The sequence below is a fragment of the Nomascus leucogenys genome, chromosome 22a (genome assembly GCF_006542625.1).
Source record: "Nomascus leucogenys isolate Asia chromosome 22a, Asia_NLE_v1, whole genome shotgun sequence".
Classification (NCBI taxonomy): Eukaryota; Metazoa; Chordata; class Mammalia; order Primates; family Hylobatidae; genus Nomascus; species Nomascus leucogenys.
In genome coordinates, this window is record NC_044402.1 from 73,330,097 (window position 1) to 73,352,349 (window position 22,253).

Here is a 22,253-nt window from a genome sequence, read left to right on the forward strand (position 1 = left end):
TCTTTGCTGCCTGGGTGGATTGCCAAATGATAGTCGCTTGCCGTGTGATTGCTGTGACCACCTCAGACCACAGGGTTGGGGTTTTGTTCTTGTCGTGTTTCTCTTTTTTTCTTTGCAGCTTGAATGTTGTTTAGGATTCAAAAACTAAACTGTTTTTAGGCTTTGTTCCCTTTAGTCCCAAACAGCTGCTGTGGACCTCTCTGAGGCATCCAGGGAGTCCCCATGGAAGCCTCTCTTTCTCTGCGTGGGTTGTTGACGAATGAAAGACCAGGAGGTAAAGCAGGCTGCCCACATGGGCTTCTGCACAGATGTGGTGGTCGCACCCCCACAGAGCTTCCCCTGGAAGTGCTGGGGGCTGGCTCTGCAAGGAGGCGGGTTTCTTGGCAGGCTTTGCTTTGGTAGAGGTACCTGGGGAGCAGGCAGGCTTACACCATCCCCTTTCCTTCACTAGTTGCCAAAATAGCAAGGATTTCCTGGGAACAGAGCCCTTCCCTGCTCTTCCTGGGAGAGCTGCCTCCTTTTCCTACTGTGTCACCTGGAAGAGCCTGGGGTTTTCACACCCTCTGTTCTGCTTCTCCCAGGCTCCAGTGCTCACCCTCAGTCCTCCTGGGGCATCTGTCTTAGAGAGCAGGTCTCAAGGTCTTGCCTGGCAGTAAATCTGCCCCTGTCCACTACTGAGTGTGACAGGCGTGGGAGGGTAGGGGCCTGACCAAGTGGTGGGGCCTTTTGATCAACCCTTCTGACACCGCCCTCTCCTGCCCGCTGGGCTGATTGACGCAGAGCTATCTTATCAGTGATGCTGTGTTACTCCTGTGATGGTTTTCTTCCCTGAGGGTTGAGCTGCGGCTGCTTCCAGTCTTGTTTCTCAGACATTCTTTTCTCATCTGCTCTCTATTATCCAGGAATTCCTAAAACTTTCTGGTCTGCTGATAGTTCATCATAGTACATTTGTACTATATTTTCAGTATATGCAAAGCTTCATGTATATTACCTCATTTGACCTTTATAACAATCCCTTGTATTATTCCCATTTTACAGATGCAGAAACAAGTCATTAGATCAGTTGGGCAACTAGGAAGTTCATGATTTAGATCTCAAATTCAGTTTCTGCTTCCAATCTAGTGCCTTTGCACTACCAGATACTGCATCTCTTGAGAAGAACAGTCTAGAGTTATGGATATTTAAGCAAATAACATTCGTGACAGTATGTTGTAATTACCATAGCAGTAAGACCATGTGCCATGGAGGAATAAATGTTAGAGAGCAGCCTAGCATGGTGGCTGATGCCTGTAATCCCAGCTCTTTGGGAGGCCGAGATGGGTGGATCACCTGAGGTTAGAAGTTAAGAGACCAGCCTGGCCAACATGGTGAAACCCCATCTCTACCAAAAAATACAAAAATTAGCCAGACGTGGTGGCATGTGCCTGTAATCCCAGCTACTCAGGAGGCTGAGGCAGAAGAATCCTTAAACCCGGGAGGCAGAGCTTGCAGTGAGCCAAGATCACGCCACTGCACTCCAGCCTGGGCAAGAAAGGTTAGAGAGCCAGTTTCACTTAGGAAAGATGACATTGAGCTGGGCTTGAAGCAGAACAAAAGTATTTTAAGCAAAGAGAGGAGCATGCAAAAAGTCCTGCAGGCATGAAAAAGCTTAGTGTGTTCGAGGAATGGAGAGATGCCTGGGATAGCTGGAGAGAGAGTGTAGCTACCAGGGAAGATGTGAAGAGAGGGGAGATAGATGAGTCTAGAGAAGGAAGTTAAGATCTGGTTTCCAGGAGTCTTGTGTGATGAAGAGGGACCACTTCTAGATAGATTAAGCTGGTGGTCCTTGTGAGTTACCTAGGAAGAGATGGCCAGGAAGCCCTTGGAACTCAGGAAAGAGGGCTGTTTGGAGAACGAGATTTAAGTTTGTCGTTATCTAGATGGAAGTTGAGGGTTTTTCCCAGGGAGAGAAGGTAGAACAAAGCCTTCGGGGCTGAACACAATACAAGGGATGGACAAAAGAACAACAAACCAAAAAGACATTGAGAAGAAATGTTCAATAAAGCAGGAAGGGAGCCAAGGGAGAGGAGCATAGGGAGAGGAGAGAGCTTCAGGCATGCTCAGTGGTGGAGGGCAGCGGTTAAAGTGAGCATGGTTCAAAAGGAGCTGGAATTCTTCCATCTTTACCTCTCTTCTTCTACAGTTTGTGCAGGTCCTAAGACTAGCTGTTACGGCTCAAAGGTCAGCCTTGAACCATGATGTCAAATTTTTAGTATATGGTATTGATGGTCTGACAGTTCTTCATCCTGTTTCAAATCTCAGATGCAATATTATTAATATGTTGTGATTTGTAGATCCAACAGGCATCATTAGGTATGTGTGTGTAGAGGCGGGGTCTTACTCTGTTGCCCAGGCTGGTCTCAAGCTGACCTGAAGTGATCCTCCTGCCTCGGTCCCCTAAAGTGCTGGGACTACAGGTGTGTTCTAGCACACTCAGGCAGGGCAGCATTTTTAAAAAAGAAATCCATAAAAGTTGAGTAATACAGATCTCATACTTATATTATATAAACACTTTTCCTAACCTCATAGAGATCTGCTCCCAAAATTACAACTTTGAATATGTCCAGATTTTAGAGCGGAATTCTAAGCCTTTCTTTTACCAGCTGAGCTTTTCTCCTCTCACCATAATAGCCCACCCCATGGAGGTGCGAATGAGACTTGGTGACTGCTTTCTCTTTTAGCCAAGCTTGTAGGAGGGTTCCGTGTTATTTGCAGCTGATGTCAAGTAGCAGGAACAGCAGGGCTGCTCCTTGTGCTGAAGATCCATAATCCTATTACGCCTACCTTGAGACTTTTGCATTAGCTGCCTCTATAGTAGTAGATGGATGAAGGTGACTCAATTGACTTTTAAATCCCCAAGGGTCCCAGTTTCAAAATCCCCATGTCCAAGTCAAGTAGTAGATGAGGCCTCTGGCCGAGAAGGCCTGGCTCCTTTAGAGCCCCTGTGGCCACAGCTTTTCTTCAGCGTCTTTATGGGTCCCATACTTTCTGGGTTCCACCATAAGCACGAGATTGGTGTGCAGTTGTGTCCCTCAGTGGTGACCCTTAGCAGGAGGTGAACCTGGCTAGCATCTCCTGGGTCATGGGTTTAGTATCTGTCTTTATACAGTCAGGATTAGGAAGATAGCCCCTGTTGATTCCAGAAGAGAACGTTATAATATTCTTTTGTTCATGTTAAAGCTGTCCTTGGGAAGGTACTGTGCAAAGTATGCAGAGTTTTCTTCCTCCAATTAGACTCCACTAAATCTGTCATCTTCCCCATGTTAAAATATGGTTGCAAAATTATTTAATCCAATTAACTATTTTAGAATATTCATAATTCAGTTTTGATTACTAAGAGTACTTATCTAATAATCAACTAAGTTTCAGATGTACTCTAGTAGACCAAATGTCATACTTTATTTGTAAGTTTGTTTAACTGCTTCTGCAAAGGTCTGAGTTTTGAATATCTCTTTGCTGGGTTTTTTTTTTCACTTACACAAATAAATATGTAGACACCTTTATGGTTGCTGCTCCTGTTAGCTCTCACATCTCCCTCAGAAAGATATTGTCCCCAGTTTTCATATGAGACTAAGACTTTGATGTCACATGGCTGGTGAGTGATTGCACTGATTTTAAACTTGATTTTCAGACCCTAAATCCAGTGCTGTGTTTAGTACACCAATACTTCTCAAATTTATTTGACCAAGGAACACCTTATAAATGATAATGTCATGATGGCACATCATCAGTAGCTCATCAATGGTTTAATGTTTAATTAGTAGTAATTACAGTAATATTGAATAATATCATAAATTGTTAAAATTTTAGGACAAAATGCACAAAATAGACTGATGGTTATGTAATAGATAACATTCATAACTGCAGCAATTAGCTGAGAGTAAATGCCGCCTATCCATCAATATATAGATTGTCTCTCAGTTGACACCCTAGAACTCTCAGGATTAATAACCCATTAGTTTGTTTTCAAGTTTCAAAAACATATTAGTTAGGATTCTTTATTTTGCAGAAAGCAATAAAAAATTCAAGTTACTGACCAGTTGTTTCTCCTACCATTAATATAATTAAACACTATGAATAATTTCAAAATAATTGTAGATACAAAAAGTGATTAGGAATCTATTCAGTCTTCCAATGCCAAAAATGTCCACAATACCCCCACACCCCACACATGTCCTACATAATTCTAATAATTCAAGAATAAGAAGGAAGTGGTTTCAACTTTCACAGATTATATACTGAGGTCCTTGAAGGCATGTCATTGGATACTAGTTTTATAATAAATTTTAGAATAAAAATGCTTTACATAAACTGATTAACGTCTGGTGGGCAGTGGTAGCTTTTGTAACAGAGTTTGGAAATGTGGACATATACCTCCCTTCTTGCCTTCTCTTACTAATCCCAGATGCTACCATTTGCCTTCTCTTTATCTCATGCCCTTGTCTCCTCAGGGCTAGAAAAGAAAATGTTGAGTCTGCATACATCCTATATTTGAGTCCTTCTGAAAAAACACATTATATAACCCCAAATAATAGTGACAGTGGCATTATTATTCTGCTAAGCTAAGATAGCACACAGGATCTCAAGGAATTTAGATCAGTTGTCAAGTTGATTATACCAATGGTTTCTAGTGGTGTTAAAAGACAAGTTTTGCCATTACCGATTAAGGTGGTAATGAAAAGCAATTTTTTAGCTCAATCATCTACAAAGTGAGAGATGAGTTGGCCAACTACCGTGTGAGTGGAGGTGCTCTTCCCTCTGAGATCAGAAGAGAAGGGATCCTGTGGACTTTGGCTTTCTCCCATATCCTTTCATCAAGGAACACATTTATTTCAAAAATCCCTTTAGGGATTATACTGGTGCAACCTCTCCCTCTGCCAGTATCTTCTTGTGCAGAAGAAATCCCTGAGCATGTTGCTGATGCCTGGATCCGTTTCCATGTTTGAAGCCCTAGTGATGCCCTTTTTCCATATTTCCTTTTTTTTTTTTTTTATCTTTGTAGACCTGGCCAGAGGACTGTGGATGACCTAGAGATTATCTATGAGGAGCTTCTTCATATTAAAGCCTTATCCCATCTTTCTACCACAGTAAGTTGTCTCTTAGTTTAGCATGGTTGGAGCACTTTGCAATAAATGCACTGTTAGGGCAGAGGAGAGTATTACGGTGTTGTGGGGGGAAAGAATGTCTGATTTTCACCTCATAAATCACCTCTACTCTTTTATGAGATGCTGAGGAAGTTATACCCAAGAACAATCACTGAAAGGAATCAAATGTTGTCCCATTATTGGTAGTTGCCCATGTGCCCTAAACCCCAGAGCAGCCTGATGTGAGTAGGGTTGGAACATGTGCTTCATCCCTGTGAATATGAATTTTGGAACCTGCACACTCAGATAAGAGAACCAGGCATGGGAAGGACTCTGAATCCTGCCATGATATGCTGCCAGAGGATGGAAAGAGGGAAATCTAGATGACCTGTCTTGGCTTATGGGGCCAATTCCACCAGGGTTTGCTGCCTTCTTGAGAATGGAAGCAGAAAGTTCAAGAGAACATCAGCTCAGGTATATTAGTCAAAATAACACCACTCACTAATAAAAAATGACCCAGTGGCTGTATCTGATTCTGAACTTTTACCTGATTAGAGTATTTAGGAGACAGAAATGTTTTGCCACTGAATAGGGATAGAAACACCTCCTCCCGTAAGAATATGATTTGTAGGAAACACACATGTCCTCCACGCTAATAAGTTAAGAAGAATGAAGTGGTTTCAACTTTCACAGAGTATATACTGAGGTCCTTAAGAAATATCTAGATGCCTAGTTTGTTTTCATTCCTAGCTCACTAAAAGTAGTGTTCTGCTACCTCACAGTAGCAGTACCTGCCAGTCCCTGCTGTTGGGGATAAGTTCAGGTCTCTGTTGAGAGCAGCGAGGCATTTGCCATAGCTCCAAGCAAGAGGGCTTCAAGTTCCCTCTCCCCTTCAACCTAGACAAACCTCCTTCACATATCTCCCACCCCCGGCACCACTGAGGGTCTGGAGACTTGCTCACCTATGTGGACTACCCAGGGGAGTGGTCCAGCCCAGCCTCCCTCCTACCTACCACTGCCCTTGCCATCCTTACTCTCCACAGGGCGTAGATGTAGTACCTGGGAGCCTCACCTGGGAAGCCCTCGTATATACGGGGCAGAAAGCTGAGGCTCCATGAGCTCGTGATGTAGAGGGAAGTAAGGAAGGACCCCTTTCCCTACCTGTGCTCCAGGGACCCAGCATGCCCCGAGCCGACTTCCCTGGTCTCAGTGGAATTGAGAGGATTGTGGGTAGTCTTGTCTTCTACCTCAAACCCCAGGTACCCAGGCATAGAAAAATCTCAAGTTACTGGGTTCTTAGAAAGATAGAGCCATGATTTGGGACCGTAATTTGGAATTTTTTTCCTTTAAAAAATGTGAATTTTAGCTAGCTAGGAATAATTTGGAATTTTAACTAAGAATATAAATGTGTTCGTTCATTTAGGCTTCATTATTCAGCTTCAAGACATAGAATTTTCCAACATGTTTGCCATGATGCATTATATGTAATGCAAGCAAGAGTCACTAGTAGCAACAGAATCATACGATGTTGTACGTGGTCTCCCCTTCTCACCCACAGCCAAAGACAGGCAGGCAAGTGTGCTCGTTAATGCAGGTGGGACCATGTTTGAAACAGTCTCTAAGGAGGTTGCCTGGTATGAATTAGCTATAAGCTATTCTGTAAAAAGAGCTACAAGCTTTAAAAACCTAGCAGCGAATTGAGTGGAAGTGATTTTAGATGAGAGCAGCAGCAGCAGCAAGTGAGGTGAGAGATGACTGCACGGGAAGCCCCAGGACAGTTTGCATTGTGCCCCCAGAAAGAGCACAACCCTTTTCCACCCAGTCCTGGAAATGTGGCCTTTGCATGTTTCTTCTCTTTTTCTTCTAGGTGAAGCGAGAGTTAGCAGGTGTTCTCATTTTTGAGTCTCATGCCAAAGGAGGGACTGTGTGTAAGTGAAAGCTGTACTGGAACCTTGCGCCTGGCCAGCACCCTTGCGAGCACATGCCACGGGAAGCCAGGCTGCTAACGCCTCACTTCTTGGCCCCGGGTCTGGCTTGGTTACTTGGCAGGGTGTGCTGTGGTACTTTCGTTTTTCTGGACCTGTGATTATTTCCAGCACATGTCAATTATTCTGAAGTATCGTGGTTTTCTACTACCAGCAAGTGTTGTGGATGCCAGCCTGAGTCTCACTGGCTCCCTACCCTCCTGACTCACCACAGTGTTTAAAGAGGGTGGGATGAAGTCGCTGCCCTTCAGGAAGGGCCTGAGGCAGTACCTTTTCCCAGTGACCTCATTTCGTTCATAGCTTTAGAAGAACTAATCGATCTCTTGAGGTTGCTAGTTAGAATGATATTTAAACCGTCCTACTTTCTTTTTTTTCTCTCACTTCGACTTTAAGCTCCAAGCTGGAGAGAATTTCTTTGCTTCAAATACGTATGCAGTGTTAATCTATAGTATCTCACCAAAATCCAAGTTGTAGTTTAGTTCTGTGATCATATTTGGAAGCAAGAAAAGGAAATTTGATATGAATAGATGTGAACAATATTATATAAGCTGGCATTCCTTACTACTCCTACAAAAATCTGGCTGGAACAAACAGGGCTAGTGATCTAAGGTCAGGAAATGCCTCTCCAATCTCTCTTGCAGAGTCACAGGACACAGCAGCATGCTAACGTGTTCTCAGAAGTTCTGCAATAAGGAGAAATGATCACCATGTTTAAACCAATACTTCCTGAGCCTAATGACACCTAGAACACTTTTTGCATGGACACCTGTTAACTCTTTAGAGACATAGTTTGGAAAATCTTGCTCTTTCTTCAGGCTACATTTTATGAGTCAAATAAGCAGGAAACATGAATTGTAAACGTGGTTTTTTTTTACTTTCAGTCATCAAAAGTGATATTTCTGACGCTGATATCTATTTTAGTAAGAATGTGACTTCTTCAAATGTTAAAGGCTTACTTTAATATTTTTATCTTAATAGTTGCTAGTGACTTATTCTTTTTTATTTTCTTTTATTCTTTTCACTCAAACTTGCTAATTGTTTTCATTTTATTATGAAATAGTTAAATATTTTAAACAAAAAATAGAGAATATTACAAATACCTTCTTAATCTTTGTCAGATACTAACATGCCATTTTTTTCATATTTTCTTTGCTTTTTTTTTTTTTTTTTTTTTTTGAGACCAAGTCTTGCTCTGTCACCCAGGCTGGTGTGCAGTGGCACAACCTCGGCTCACTGCAACCTCCACCTCCCAGGTTCAAGCAATTCTCCTGCCTCAGCCTCCCAAGTAGCTGGGATTTCAGGCTTGTGCCACCACGCCCAGCTAATTTTTTTTTTTTTTTTTTTTTTTTTTTTTTTTTGTATTTTTAGTAGAGGCAGGGTTTCACCTTGTTGGCAGGCTGGTCTCAAACTCCTGAGTTCAAGTGATCTGCCCGCCGTGGCCTCCCAAAGTGCTGGATTACAGGCGTGAGCCACTGCACTCGGCCTTTTTTCATATTTTCTAAAGAATTAAATTATACACGCTGGGTGCAGTGGCTCATGTCTGTAATCCCAACACTTCGGGAGGCCGAGGCAGGTGGATTGCTTGAGTCCAGGAGTTCGAGATCAGCCTGGGCAACATGGCGAAACCCTGTCTGTAAAAATTAATGAGGTGGATTGGTGCATACCTACAGTCCCAGCTACTCGGGAGGCTGAGGTGGAAGGATCTCTTAAGCCCAGGAGGTCAAGGCTGCAGTGAGCCGTGATCATGCCGCTGCACTCCAGCCTGGGTGACAGAGCAAGACCCTGTCTCAAAAAATAAAAAATAAAAAATAAATTATACAACTACACTTGAAGACCCTTTGTACCCTCATTTATCCCATTCTCATCTTTCCTACCCCAAGGTAGCTCCTACCCTGAATGTAGTGGTGATCATTCCAACTCATTTTTTTTAAAATACAGTCAGTCCTCTACATCTACGTGTTCCACATTTACGAATTCAACCCACTGAAGATCAAAAATATTCCAAAAAAACAGAAAGTGGATTGTTGCGGTCTCTACTGAACATGTACAGACTTTTTTCTTGTTATTATTCCTTAAATAATATAGTATAACAACTATTTACATAGCATTTACATTGTATTAGCTATTATAAGTAATCTGGAAATGACTTAAAGTATACAGGAGGCTGTGTGTAGATTATATGCAAATACACCACTTTATATCAGGGACTTGAGCATCTGTGGATTTTGATATCCTTGGGAGGTCCTGGTACCAGTTCCCCATGGATACCAAGGGACAAGTGTGTGTAGGTATGTATCTGTAAACAATATGCAGTGCTGATTTGCATGTTTTTAAATGTCACATTACTTGTCAGATTACATTTTAGAGCCATTTTTCTATGGGATAAGTTTTAATGAATTGTGGGAGAAATGTGTATGGCTTTAAGAAACAGATTGCTGATAAATTGATATCTACTAAAAACCTATGTTTTAGGGCATAGTGAGGAATGCAATGTTTCTCTTTCTTTTATATTCTATAGAAAAGGAGATAATATGCCACCTGAACAAGTTAGTATTTGCCAGTGAAGTTTCTCGAATTTTACGTATGCATATTTTCTGGGGACTTAAAGTGATGATTTGATAAGCTGTAATTTATATTGATGTGCTTCTATTCTTATCATAAGTCTTTTCATCTTTTTGTGTCTAGTGTTTAACCAGGGGGAAGAAGGTACCTCCTGGTACATTATTCTGAAAGGATCAGTGAATGTAGTCATTTACGGCAAGGTATATATATCTTTTTCTTTTTGAAACTTTATTACGCTCCACTTACTAGTGTGGCTCTAAGTATTAGCAATGTAGCGCCACAATTAAGTTTGCAACAACATTGTTCCCAGATGTAGAAAAGACATTATTGTATCTTTAATCATAAATTACCTCAGTTATTATACTTAAAGTAGTATTGTACTTTCTGTGGTTTGTCTCCTAACGGATTATAGTGTGTACATTTAAATTAAGCCACAGACCATATTACTCAGTGAAAGCAAAGTGAACATCATAATGTAATTATGTAATCCCCTTTGGCATCGCTAGGTACAGCCCATTTATCTACAATGTTTTAGGGGCCGGGGGTCTTGTGGCAGGAGGCGGTGGGTGTTTGCTCTATTTCAGGGATCCCCTTCATCTGTGTGCTCTACTCTATCCAGGGTGTGGTCTGCACCCTGCATGAAGGAGATGACTTCGGCAAGTTAGCACTAGTGAATGATGCCCCACGAGCTGCCTCTATCGTCTTACGAGAAGATAATTGCCATTTCTTAAGAGTAGACAAGGAGGATTTCAACCGGATCCTGAGGGTGAGTCCAAAGCAAAGTGTGGCTGAGAGACAGCCCATTTTTTCTTTAAATAAGCAAAGCTTTGAGCGTAGTCTTAATTGAGTAGTCCTGTGATGAATGAGTGCTCTAGGCACAAAGGGCCTTTGTTACAAACCGGTTATATTTAATGTGTTGGTATGCATTCTGGGATCCAGAGGTTGTATTCCAGTAAAGCTGCAAATGCAGGATGCTATGCTGGACCCAGTCCCTCTATGCATCCCTGCACTGGTCCATGAGAATTGACGATAAATAGGAATTGCCTTGGCAAAATGTCAGTCTGAGAAGTTTCTCTCTGACATCCTGGGCATCCTTCTTTGTGTCCTTGCCATCCCACTCTCCAACACAGTGGCAGCCCCCTCTGCCCCTTGTCTTTCTTTTTCCTAGACCTTCCTAGTTTCCACCTCCTTCTCCTCCCAGATCTGAGGCTGTCTCATATCATCATACATTCTCTTGATTTATTGAGTGATTACATTTTACTGGGAATTAACATCTATCATGGTTACTCCAACCGAGCATTTTCATTTTCAAAGGCTTTATCTCAAATTGTTACAAACTAAAGGAATTTCTGACATTGGCAGGCAGGTGAATAACAGGGGTGGTAGAGGGAACTGTGCAATTGCACTTAAAAGTTGACACTGCAGATGAGCCTACCCTAAGCTTATTAAGGAATTTGTGAGTGTGGGCAATGTTTAGAAAAAATGGTCTCTGGTCTCTCCCCAGCATGCGGTCCCTTGTCCCTGGGAGGGATGACTCTGCTTCGGCTGGTAGAGGCCTGATCATGGGCTTTTAGGGATGGTGACGACGTCCCACCATCCCTGGCTTCTCAGGTGGCCTGTGGTCCTTCCTGCCCTAGCTTGAGTTCACTCGGGAGGCTGTTCTCTCTAGGGTCACACTGTCCTCTTTCTTTCACTGCTGACCCACAGAGCAGGGTCCCTTCTGTCCCTCTTGCAGCCTTAGCATCTCTATCCCCTCCTCAAGTCCTAAATGTAGCTTTTGTGCTTTGGGGTATATTCCCATTACTTAATGATGATTTACAATGTCATGCTCCTGTCCTTGTGTCTGGACGTCAATCCCTACATGGCCTTAAGCATTTGCCTTTGGTGGCAAAATTTCTGACAACTAAGTTTGTCTTAGGAATGCATGGTATTAATACAAAAAAAAAAAAGGCTAAAATGTATACCCTTGAATGATATATAAAAAAAATACCAGATGGAATTTGAGTTGGTTCTTATCTGATCTCTTTTTAAATGGGGGCCAAATGTTGAGGAAAAGCATGTTAAAATTTTTAAACTAACTATTTACAATGATATTGAAATTAAAAGGTAAACCGTACTAATTCCTTCAAGTTTACACACAAGGAGTTTACATTCAGCCAAAACATTCTTTGAAAGAATCAGATTAGGACCATTATCATTGATGTAATTTATAAAATCACTTAAAATAACTGAAAATAGTTTTTAACACATTTCAAACAGATTTTTCTTAAAAAAACAAAACAAAACAAAACAGTCTTTTGATTAGAGAGAAGAGGTGCCCCACTCCTAAGGAAACTAAATACACTTAGAAGAAAAAGAACTTTGCCGAAGCTGCTTGCTATTTACCACATATTTGTATAACTAATAAATGCCTTTGCTCCCCACCTTCCTGCTCCACTGCCTTCTCCCAAAGGTTTCTCAGAGCATAACCACACTATGCTTTATTCTGCTGTTTTTCTGAAGCTGGGGTAAAAGCAGTCTTAAAAACACATGCCTCAAACCTCATCTGATCCTCTCTCTGACCGTTCCAGCCCTTGACTTTGAAAATGACTTAATTTGTAGACGCAACAATTAGCATGACAAGCACCAAATGAGTTTCTGAAGCATTTGAAATTTTTTTCATTGTCTGAGTAAGCGGCAGCATCTGTATGTGGTGTAATTTGTATTTGCAGGACGTGGAGGCGAATACAGTCAGACTTAAAGAACATGACCAAGATGTCTTGGTGCTGGAGAAGGTCCCAGCAGGGAACAGAGCTTCTAATCAAGGAAACTCACAGCCTCAGCAAAAGTATGTTTGCATCCAACACTGTAATTGCCAGACTATGATTAACCTTTTCACATGGTATCATCATTTCTACAATAGCATGTTCTCCTTTTTTGTGGAAGATGGCAGTGTATGTGACTTTTTTCCTCTCTATTGACTAATCACACATCTTGTGGAGTATAATGTATCCATTTCTGGCACAGCATTGAGCCGGGTGCTGCCTAGAGTAATTCGGGAGAGAATATTCCTTTACTCTAAAAACCACTCTTTGTATACAGTGTTCAACTGTAATAGCTGTGGAACAGAAGGCGTGTGAGAGAACAATGGGAATAGCAATGCCAGGCAGCTCAAAGGATATGAAGGCCCCTGGGTGATGAGAACTTTTGGTATCTGAATTTCGTATGCAGGATTTCGCATGAAGTGTTTTCCTCTTGCTATCAGAATGAGTGTCTTTGATGGAAACCCAGACTTCAAATATAAAACAGTCTATTGATTGCAGCCCAGAAGCATCCATTTGGCCTCATTCATACTTATTCCTGCTAATGTCAAAAGGCCATTAGCTTCACATTTCTCAGATGTCCTGTTTAACTTGAGTCTTTTTCAGTATATCTATGTTCAGTTCCAGCTTTTGCTGCAACTTACTACATAAGACTGCATCAAATGTACCAACATTTGAGTGGTAAGACAGGGAATAGAAAATGTGGCTCTAAGAAATTACAGAAAATTGCAGAATCTAGTTTTTAAAATGGAGATTAATTTTTAATCTTACTGTAATAAAAACACCAATTCTGTAGCTAAGGAAATGTTACCCAATAATATGTTGAAGGAGAATGCATCTCAAGTAATTTTCCTTTGTTTGTCAAATAAGCGAGGTGTTTCCTTTATCAAGACATTCACCATAAATGATTAATTTTTATTGTTTAGACTAAAAGTCTAAGGCCCAGACATTTTCATTTGGGTGAATCAACATATTTGCAAAGAGGGCAGGAAAAAGGATAATATTATTAAATAGCCATAGTATATTTTGCAGACTTTACAGGATTCTTATCATATTACAACACCTTTTAAAAGATGGAGAAATTTAGGCTCAGAGCCACAGGTTACTTGCCCAAGGTCTCAAAGCTTTAATGGCGGAGCCTGGATTCAAGTCCAGCTTGACCAGTTTTCACACGCCTATCTCCCTTCCACCTGCCAGCTTACTATAACAAAATATAGTAGATAAGACTATATACTCAACACTGTTTAGTAAATATTGCAAACCACTCCATATCGAAAGAACTGACATCAAAAGGACCATGTGAAAAAACTACCTTTCACTTACAAAAGTATAAAATTACCATAGAAATTTCCTTATTATTTATTGTTTACTACTGTCTGTTCTTGAAATTGTTCTTGCCCAAATGTTTTTAACAGTTGTCCTTCCAGTCCACTAAGGAGGATGAGAATGAAAACTTTTTTTTATGTGAAGGTTGGGACTGCTTCTAGTGACTTTTTTTGGTTCCCTTAAATAACTGGTGTTTTATCTGTATTTTAAACTAATGCTTCAGATGTCCCGGGAAAATTATGCTTACTGAAAAGGCAAGCCTTGAGAATTCTCCTTAACCTAGAAACATCTGATCAAGAGGTTCCCTGGAGGTCCCCTTGCTTGACTTCTTCATGTCATTGGGGAATGATCAAAAGCATTTGCTTGTTACAATGGCTTTCATTCAGGGTGTTCTCCAAATATAGGTTTCTTATGAAATCAAACTAAAAGGGACGGAAAAGGAGAGACCGTATGTTTTATTATTTTAGGCCTGATCTGATTTTCTATTGTATCTCCTTATTTGTGTCCTGTATTCCAATCCAAATTTCTTCCACAATTCAAAAACTTATGCATGTTCCCAATGAGCCATTTAAGAAATATCAGTGAGTACAAATTAATGCACCACACATCATCATTTCCCTGAAGAATGAAAAGCTGCTCTCTCAAGGGGTCATTTTCCATGTTGAGCTTTCCCAAATGAGACCAGAGTTGAAGGGCAGGCGGCATGTAAATAAATTTGGAGCTGATATTCTGGACTTCAAAAATGTGGCATCAACCATGTCTATGGATGGACTTAAAATTTAGTAAGCTGTAGGGGCCTCTCCTCAGAAATTATCCTTTTTGAGCTCAAAAAGGGTCACCATGTTGGTACTGCTAATAATGTTATTTTTCTGGTTCATTTTTTTCCCTGAGAAATCCAGAAGAGTTTATGTGTACATTTTTAACTTTCAAAATCTCCTGACTCTACCTAAGCATCTCAACTCTGAGTGTGATATTAAAAATGTCAATAATAAGACAATATTTACCATGAAGGATAAATTCCACGGAGCCCTTAGTCATTTACTGTTTCGCATGTCTTTCTGCTCTGTGGTTATGCGGGTTTAGTAAGAAAGAATTTGAAATGCATATTCCTGTTTTCGTTACTGTGTTACTTTTATCTTAGACTGTTTTCTCATTGCTCAACTCCATGCTGTGTGCAGGAAGACAGTCTCTTTCAGGTCCCCTTCCCCTCACCCTTCTCTATTCTAGGAACAGATTGTAGTGTCCTTATTTGCAGAAAAATATTTTATGTCAGAGGTTTAAAACTTCATAGCTTATATAATGTAACCAATTGGGGTTTGCTTTTAACTTGGACTAGAGTCACTCTTTCATGAAATAAACTGAAAAGAGTCATGCAGTGTGGTCTTCAAGTGGTCCTGACCTCATTTTAAACAGAGGCCAAGCAGTAGGTGCCTGGCAGTGGACAGTGGGAAACAAAGCCGTCACGTGATGTTTCAGCCAAACCCAGAACCCCAAGAGCCCAGAGGGCTGTGTCTGGCCAGAAGCTCCTGGCCCCTCCGTCTTGGAGTCCCCCACCCTAAGGGAATGTCAGCACCTAATAGCCTTCTGTGGAGCTGTGAAGAGAAGCTGGGGTAAGGTGGCCACAGCAACTGTACCACGAGAGGAAGTCTTTGGTAGCAAAAGAAAGATCCTGGGGGTCTCCGATTGGCCAGGTGGGCAGAGCTTAGAGAGGCCACTTTCTCTCTAGAGAGGTGATCAGGCATCTGGCTTGCCTCTCAGATCTCTATTACTTTTGACCAGCCATAATGCTCTAGCTAAAGGATGTTCAAACAAAGAATATCAGAATGTGAAGCCAACCTTCTAGTAGAATTAAACTTTTGACAAGGGGACACATTTTACACACTGATGTATGAGTCACGTGGCTAGCTATAGAGCTTGCAACTTTCCAGCAGCCACTGCCCGGTGCCACGTGAAGTAACAGACTGGTTTTCCCCCCATTCAGTTTTCATGTTATGGAATGTACATATACTCCTATTGAAATAAAACTCGTTTTCAGAAACAAACTGAACAAGCCCTCTTTAGAGGAAGGTTATTAATTACATGGAGAATTTCCTGTTCTGAAAAAGCTCCAGGTAGCTAGACCTGGTCTCCATGTGGAGCATCTTGCTATACAAGCAGAAAAGTGCCATGAAACTCATGTTTGTTCTCTGAAGCCAGACACACCTGGCTCATGTCAGAGGTCTCCCATTTACTAACTCTGTGACCTGAGGCATGATGCCTCCCCGTCCTGAGCGGTCTCTCCATCTGCAGAATGGAGATAATATTGAACTAGCAGGAGTAAACAGGACGACCTTATTCAGTGCCCACCTAGCTGTCTAGGGCATAGTAAACATTCGACAGATGTTGCTCTCTCTAACCCCGTTTCCTGATTAATGTGGCCAATGCTACTCTTCTTCCAGCTCGTCTGGTGAGTGCTATCAAAGAATCATATATTTCAGAAATAACTGAATGAATTGAGCAATATTCTCCATTTCAATATTGAAAGTCATTTATAAATATGCCCTCTTCTTTCCTCACATATGCATTGCCCACAAGAGGAAAAACCATTGTCTTCTACCTTATCTCTTTTGAGAAAGGGGTCAGACTTTTGAGATGAAATATTCCCCTTCTCTCCTCCTCTAGGCTCCAAAGCCAGGTTTCCTCAAAGATTTAACTGTTTAGCTTCCTTCCGGTCTTGTGCGTGCACTACAGTTTTAGCTAACAGCTGCCTTCCAGACAGACTGCATTGGCCACCTCATTCAATACCAGGGGTGCTTCCCTCACCGTTTTCACATGCACATATGTTAAAATGTCTATTCATCACTCCCTCAGGCCGTGGGTTAAGATCCTGAGATTTAACAATATGTTAGAGTTACTCTTGGGATCTGAACACACCCCAAAGGTCTCAAACAGGCAAGGAAACCAGAGCTGAATTCTATCACTGCTTTCTGAACATTAGACAATTTTATTTTCATTGTTGTTTCTACTTGCCTGGGTGTGTGTGTTGTGTGTGTGTGTGTGTGTGTGTATTTTGACATGGAGTCTTGCTGTCGCCCAGGCAGGAGTGCAGTGGCGTGATCTCCGCTCACTGCAACCTCTGCCTCCCGGGTTCAAGCAATTCTCCTGCCTCAGCCTCCGAACTAGCTGGGACTACAGGCACGTGCCACCACGCCCGGCTAATTTTTTGTATTTTAGTAGAGAAGGGGTTTCACCGTGTTGCCCAGGCTGATCGCGAACTTCTGAGCTCAGGCAATCCACCCACCTCGGCCTCCCAAAGTGCTAGGATTACAGACATGAGCCACTGCGCCCGGCCCCTACTTGCCTGTTATTTTTAAGTGAAATTCTAAGCAGAAAAGCAAAGCCTGAGCTTTGGAAGAGAAGCACCCAGATCATCTGAATGTATTTTGTGTACAGTTCCCACTTGGTAGTGTTTTGTCACTGTCTTGAGTATGATTTTGAAACAGTTCACATGCAACTTAAAAAACAAATCCTCCTGTGTTAATTGAAGAACACCATGGAAAGAGCTTCTGAAATAATGTCTAATATAACCCCCAGTAATTTATATCTGGCATTGAAATAAATTATAAGGATTTTCTGCTGCTGATTTATTTCCCATTCATGACGCTACTGGGGTTTGTTTGTTTGCTCATCGGTGTTACAGGGTTTTGTTTGCTTTCTCTCATTTTATTATTAGCTGAATTTCCAAAGCACATACCAGTGTACAGTTGGGAAAGACAGAGCATTCCAGAAACAGGCGGGGGAATCCAGTGTGGGACAGAAGTTTTGCTACGAGTAACCCATATATGGATAACCTAGCTTACTCTCACTTCCCCTCACCAGCTCCCCCTGCCTGACCTGAACTGCCCTGGGTTTTACATGTTCCTTTTTATTCTCCTTTGGAAAAAAGACTGAAGTTTCTCAGTTCCCAGCCGACTAAAGCTGCTCTTCAAGAAGTTTACCTTATTCCCATGTAGGGAAAAAAGAACAGTGTTTGTAGTAACGACTTCACTTTGTGGGTTTTCTGTTTGTTTGTTTTGTCTTCTTGTGTGACTTTGACAAAGTGCATGGTCTCTCTTACCATGAAAAGTATATGGTTCCCTGGGCTCTCAAATTAAAAAAACAAAAAAAACTTAGATAAGTAAAAAGGTTTTTTAATGATCTGCCCACTTTTGAAAAACTAATGGCATTTTTGTTTCTTATCCAGGTATACTGTGATGTCAGGAACACCTGAAAAAATTTTAGAGCATTTTCTAGAAACAATACGCCTTGAGGCAACTTTAAATGAAGCAACAGGTATACACATAGAACCGTTTGCATGTCCATTAAATCCATGCATAGCATTGTTTAAATGAAGCAACAGGTATACACATAGAACCGTTTGCATGTCCATTACATCCATGCATAGCATTGTTTAAATGAAGCAACAGGTATACACATAGAACCGTTTGCATGTCCATTACATCCATGCATAGCATTGTTTAAATGAAGCAACAGGTATACACATAGAACCGTTTGCATGTCCGTTAAATCCATGCATAGCATTGTTTAAAAGTCCTGAATTCATTCGCATTGTGTATAGCGAAAGCAGTTTGGGAAGGGGATTCTGTGTATTGGTATTCGAAAAGCATCTCTGTGTGACCTGACTGGGAACAGTCCTTCTGACTGTCCTCTTCCCTCCCCAATCCTGACTATTCTCTAGAAATGACTCAGCCTCATTTCTACATACTATGCCTCGTCTTCCCTAGGCATCTCTCTCTTAAGTTATTCAAATCCCACCTTCTATAGGCATCTATTGGGTTTATCATTTACATCCTACCTATTCCCACGAAGGATTTGAAGCTGCCTACATAAAAGGTACAGCCTTGCTCCAGTTGGGAGTAAGATACTTCTCTCTGCAGTTGTTGTAGAGTCCAGCTGCTCTAGAATGTAACTAAATGCCACCATTCGTTTGCTAGGGCTGCCCTAATGAACTACCACCAACTGGGTAGTTCAAGCAACAAAATTATATTGTCTTACAGTTCTGGAGGCTTAAAGTCCTAGCTGAAGGTGATATTTGGGTTGGTTCCTTTTGAACGCTGTGAAGGAGAATCTGTTCCATGCCTCTCTCCTAGCCTCCCGTGGTTTGCAGGCTATCTTTGGCATCCTTTGGCTTGTAGATGCATCATCCAGATCTCTGCCCTCATGTTCACACAGCATTCTCCCTGTGACTCTTCACATAGCCTTCCCTCTGTGCATGTCTGTCTCTGGGTCCAAGGTTACCCCTTTTTATAAGGATACCAGTCATATTGGATTAAGGCCCACATTAAGGACCTCACCTTAACTTGACCACACCTGCAAAGACCCTATTTCCAAAGACGATCATATTCTGAGATACTGGAGGTTAGTTCTTCAACATAATTTTTTAGGGAGATAAAATTCAACACATAACATCTGCTTACAGTGAGTCAGTCTTGTTACCTAAGACACAGAAATTCTAGGGTGAATAAAACAAATCTCACCAGTGGACTAAGTGTTCAGAGCTATAAAATTGTGTTCCACTTTGTTTACCATCTTGTATATGACTTTGAAACAGCCCACACGCAACGTGTGTTTTTTTTTAATCCTATGCTACTGCCTGTCTCTCAGAATAATGTCATGGATTAATATTTTAAGCACACTGAGCTCCATAGAAGAGCCCTTCTCACTAAAAGAAGTTCAGAGATTTATCTCAAAAACTTAGTTCAAAATCCATTTCCATAATTGACCTTTGCTATATGCTCAAGTTGAATATATCATTATTATTATTATATACCTACTAAAGGTATTTTACCACTGAGTTCTTGTTTTATCTTCTCATTCCAGTTTCTCATTTTATATGTAGATTACCTGAGGTTTTTTATGTAGCAAATTAATTAGGGTATAGTAGATATAATCGTCAGGATCAGTGGCTCCAGGCCAGTTATTTTCAGGTCAATATTTGTTGAGTATCTTGTTGGGCAGATGCTTTGGACTAGGCAATGTGAACAAGGAATCATCCTCCTGCCTTCAGGAAGCTTATAATCTGTTAGAAGACATAAAGGAATGTGCACATAACTTGAATATAAGGCAGAATGTGGTTAGTGCTTCAGGGACACTAACTGGGTGAGGGATCTAGAAAAGTATCATGGAAAATATAGAGTGGCCCTGAAGGAGGCTGGTAACCAGTAACTAGAGATAGGGACAAAGCCGTCCATGCTAAGGGATAATATTGGCACTGACCTAGAAATAGACCGGGAAGAGTGAGTGGTCGGATTTTTACTGGACTATTGTATACATAAGTTGGAAAATGAAGGAAAGGTTTAAGAATTGGGGTATAGATCTTAGAGAGTCTTAAATGTAAAGCCAGCTGGGTGCAGTGGCTCACACCTGTAATCCCAGCACTTTGGGGGCCAAGGCAGGAGGATCACTGGAGCCCAGGAGTTTGAGGCTACAGTGAGCTATGATCATGCCACTGCACTCCAGCTTGCGCAACAACAACAAAAATGTAGAGCCAAGCACTGGGAAGTGGTTGAAGATGTCTGAGCAAGAAGAACATGAAAAGAGCTATGCTGGAGAAAAGTTACTCCATATTTAGTATAGAGAAACTGTTGAAGAACCAGTTATGTGAGGATAGCTACCAAGAGCCATATGTAACCTCAAATAAACCAAATTTCCAGGACCATAGGTCAGGAAAAAATGCAGCTGATTTTTTCCCTCTGATTAACTGTTTGCCCAGAATGTGTGATTGCAGAATGCAAGAATCAGCATCTTACCTAAAGTAAATATTGACTCAAAAAAATATATATTCTGGTACATTAGAGACTGTGGCATCTAAGGAACAAGCTATAAGATCTTTACCACCCGTGAAGGGCAAGTATAGCCTTCCTTTCAAGTCACCTCTAAAAGAGATGGGGATTGGATTATTGCTGCTGCTTCTGCTTCTTTTGTTTAGTTTTGTTTTTTTAATTACTGTTCCTTGCAGAGCAGGGCTAACCCATGGGCAGTGTGCCCAGAGTAGCCTGATTATTCCTTCTTCATCAAAAAAATTAAAGCCTAGAAATCAGTGTATTCTAAGGCTGGCGTGTGGGTGTGATTCTTGACCCTTCCATTTTTGATGGTAGAGACTAGGCTAGCATCATAATTTAGTATTGAACTTCATTTCCTGCAGTTTTTCCTGATTTTTTTTCTTACAAGTAATGTTTATGCCTTGGAGATAAAGAACAAACCAGTATCTTTCTCGTAAATCGAAGTACAAATATGCCTCCCTACTGTCCTGGACACTAAATAATCCTAGGGTAGGCCCACGAAATTTGTGGATATACCAGAGTAGGAGGCCTTTGGCAGTTATGGATTTACAGTACAGTAAGTAAGGTCAGAGTTGCCATGAAAGTTGTTTACATCATAAAAATGCACACTGCTGAATTTGACATTACACTCTCTTAATTTACCAAAAATCTGTTTTCTACCTGAGACCTATTAGTTCTTATATTTTTACTTTAAAACCAGCATAAGTCATGGAGTGACTTGGTAAATCATCTTCTAGTAGGAAATGATGTTTTAAATTAGTTCTTAAGCAAATTTTAACCTATAAATTAGATTTCCAGTGTTCATGTTTTTGATGAACTTACACTGGCAAAGTTTGAATCAGTGACTAAATGTTTAACCATTATTCTCATTTAAATATAAGTGATGAGTGTAATCCCAAGCTGTCATCACTCAGTGTCACCAGTCACCTTCAGTCTCATTATACTGGGAAGCAGAGAAGGTGCCAGACAAAAGAGTTGCCACATGTGAGGAGAGAGCCAGAAAGCCACACTGAAATGTGAGCTGAGTGGTTGGCCGTGTTAACTGACTCCCGCCCCAGCCTTGGAGCACCCAAGTCAAGTCTCTGCTTTAGCAAACTTTAAACCACCAGATAGTACAGCCTCCTGGGTGCATATAAGCAAGTATTACCTCCTCTATTCTCAGGAATATATAAAACATATCAAGATGGTGCTAGATGTTAAGCTCAGGCAAGCCAAAATCCTTTGGTACATTAAAAAAAATAGTTTCTTGCAGCCTCTGTCTGGCACCTTCTCTGCTTCTTCTCTGGCTCAGTATAATGGGACTGAAGACCTGGTGACATTGAGTTGTGACAGCTTGGTATTACACTCATCAGTTATATTTAAATGAGTATGTATAATGGTTAAACCTTTAGTCACTGACTCAGACTTCACCAATAAAAGTTCATTAAAAACATGGACAACATTTGGCAATCTAATTCATAGCATTTAAATGTACGTATTTCTCACCATTTTCCATTTAAGATGAGCGTCACAATCTCAGACGGTGTATTTCATGTTTTCCCTGGAAATGTCATGGCATCTTGGGTTCCAAGTTCTGATGGGTGTAGTCCTGAGGTTTTTAAGTTTGCCTTCATGAGCTTTCCCATCTGGCTAGCC

General features: G+C 41.2%; 1 protein-coding gene across 4 annotated transcripts in view; it reads left to right on the forward strand.

The window, feature by feature from the left end:
- Positions 1-22,253, forward strand: part of RAPGEF4 (Rap guanine nucleotide exchange factor 4) — a 331,431-nt gene that overhangs the window by 256,226 nt on the left and 52,952 nt on the right. For all 4 annotated transcript variants that reach the window (XM_030803682.1, XM_030803683.1, XM_030803684.1 and 1 more), the window contains 6 exons: positions 5,042-5,126; positions 6,991-7,051; positions 9,794-9,870; positions 10,290-10,436; positions 12,382-12,497; positions 18,020-18,108. In XM_030803682.1, the coding sequence (XP_030659542.1) occupies positions 5,042-5,126; positions 6,991-7,051; positions 9,794-9,870; positions 10,290-10,436; positions 12,382-12,497; positions 18,020-18,108 (575 nt within the window). The remainder of the gene's footprint in view (positions 1-5,041; positions 5,127-6,990; positions 7,052-9,793; positions 9,871-10,289; positions 10,437-12,381; positions 12,498-18,019; positions 18,109-22,253) is intronic.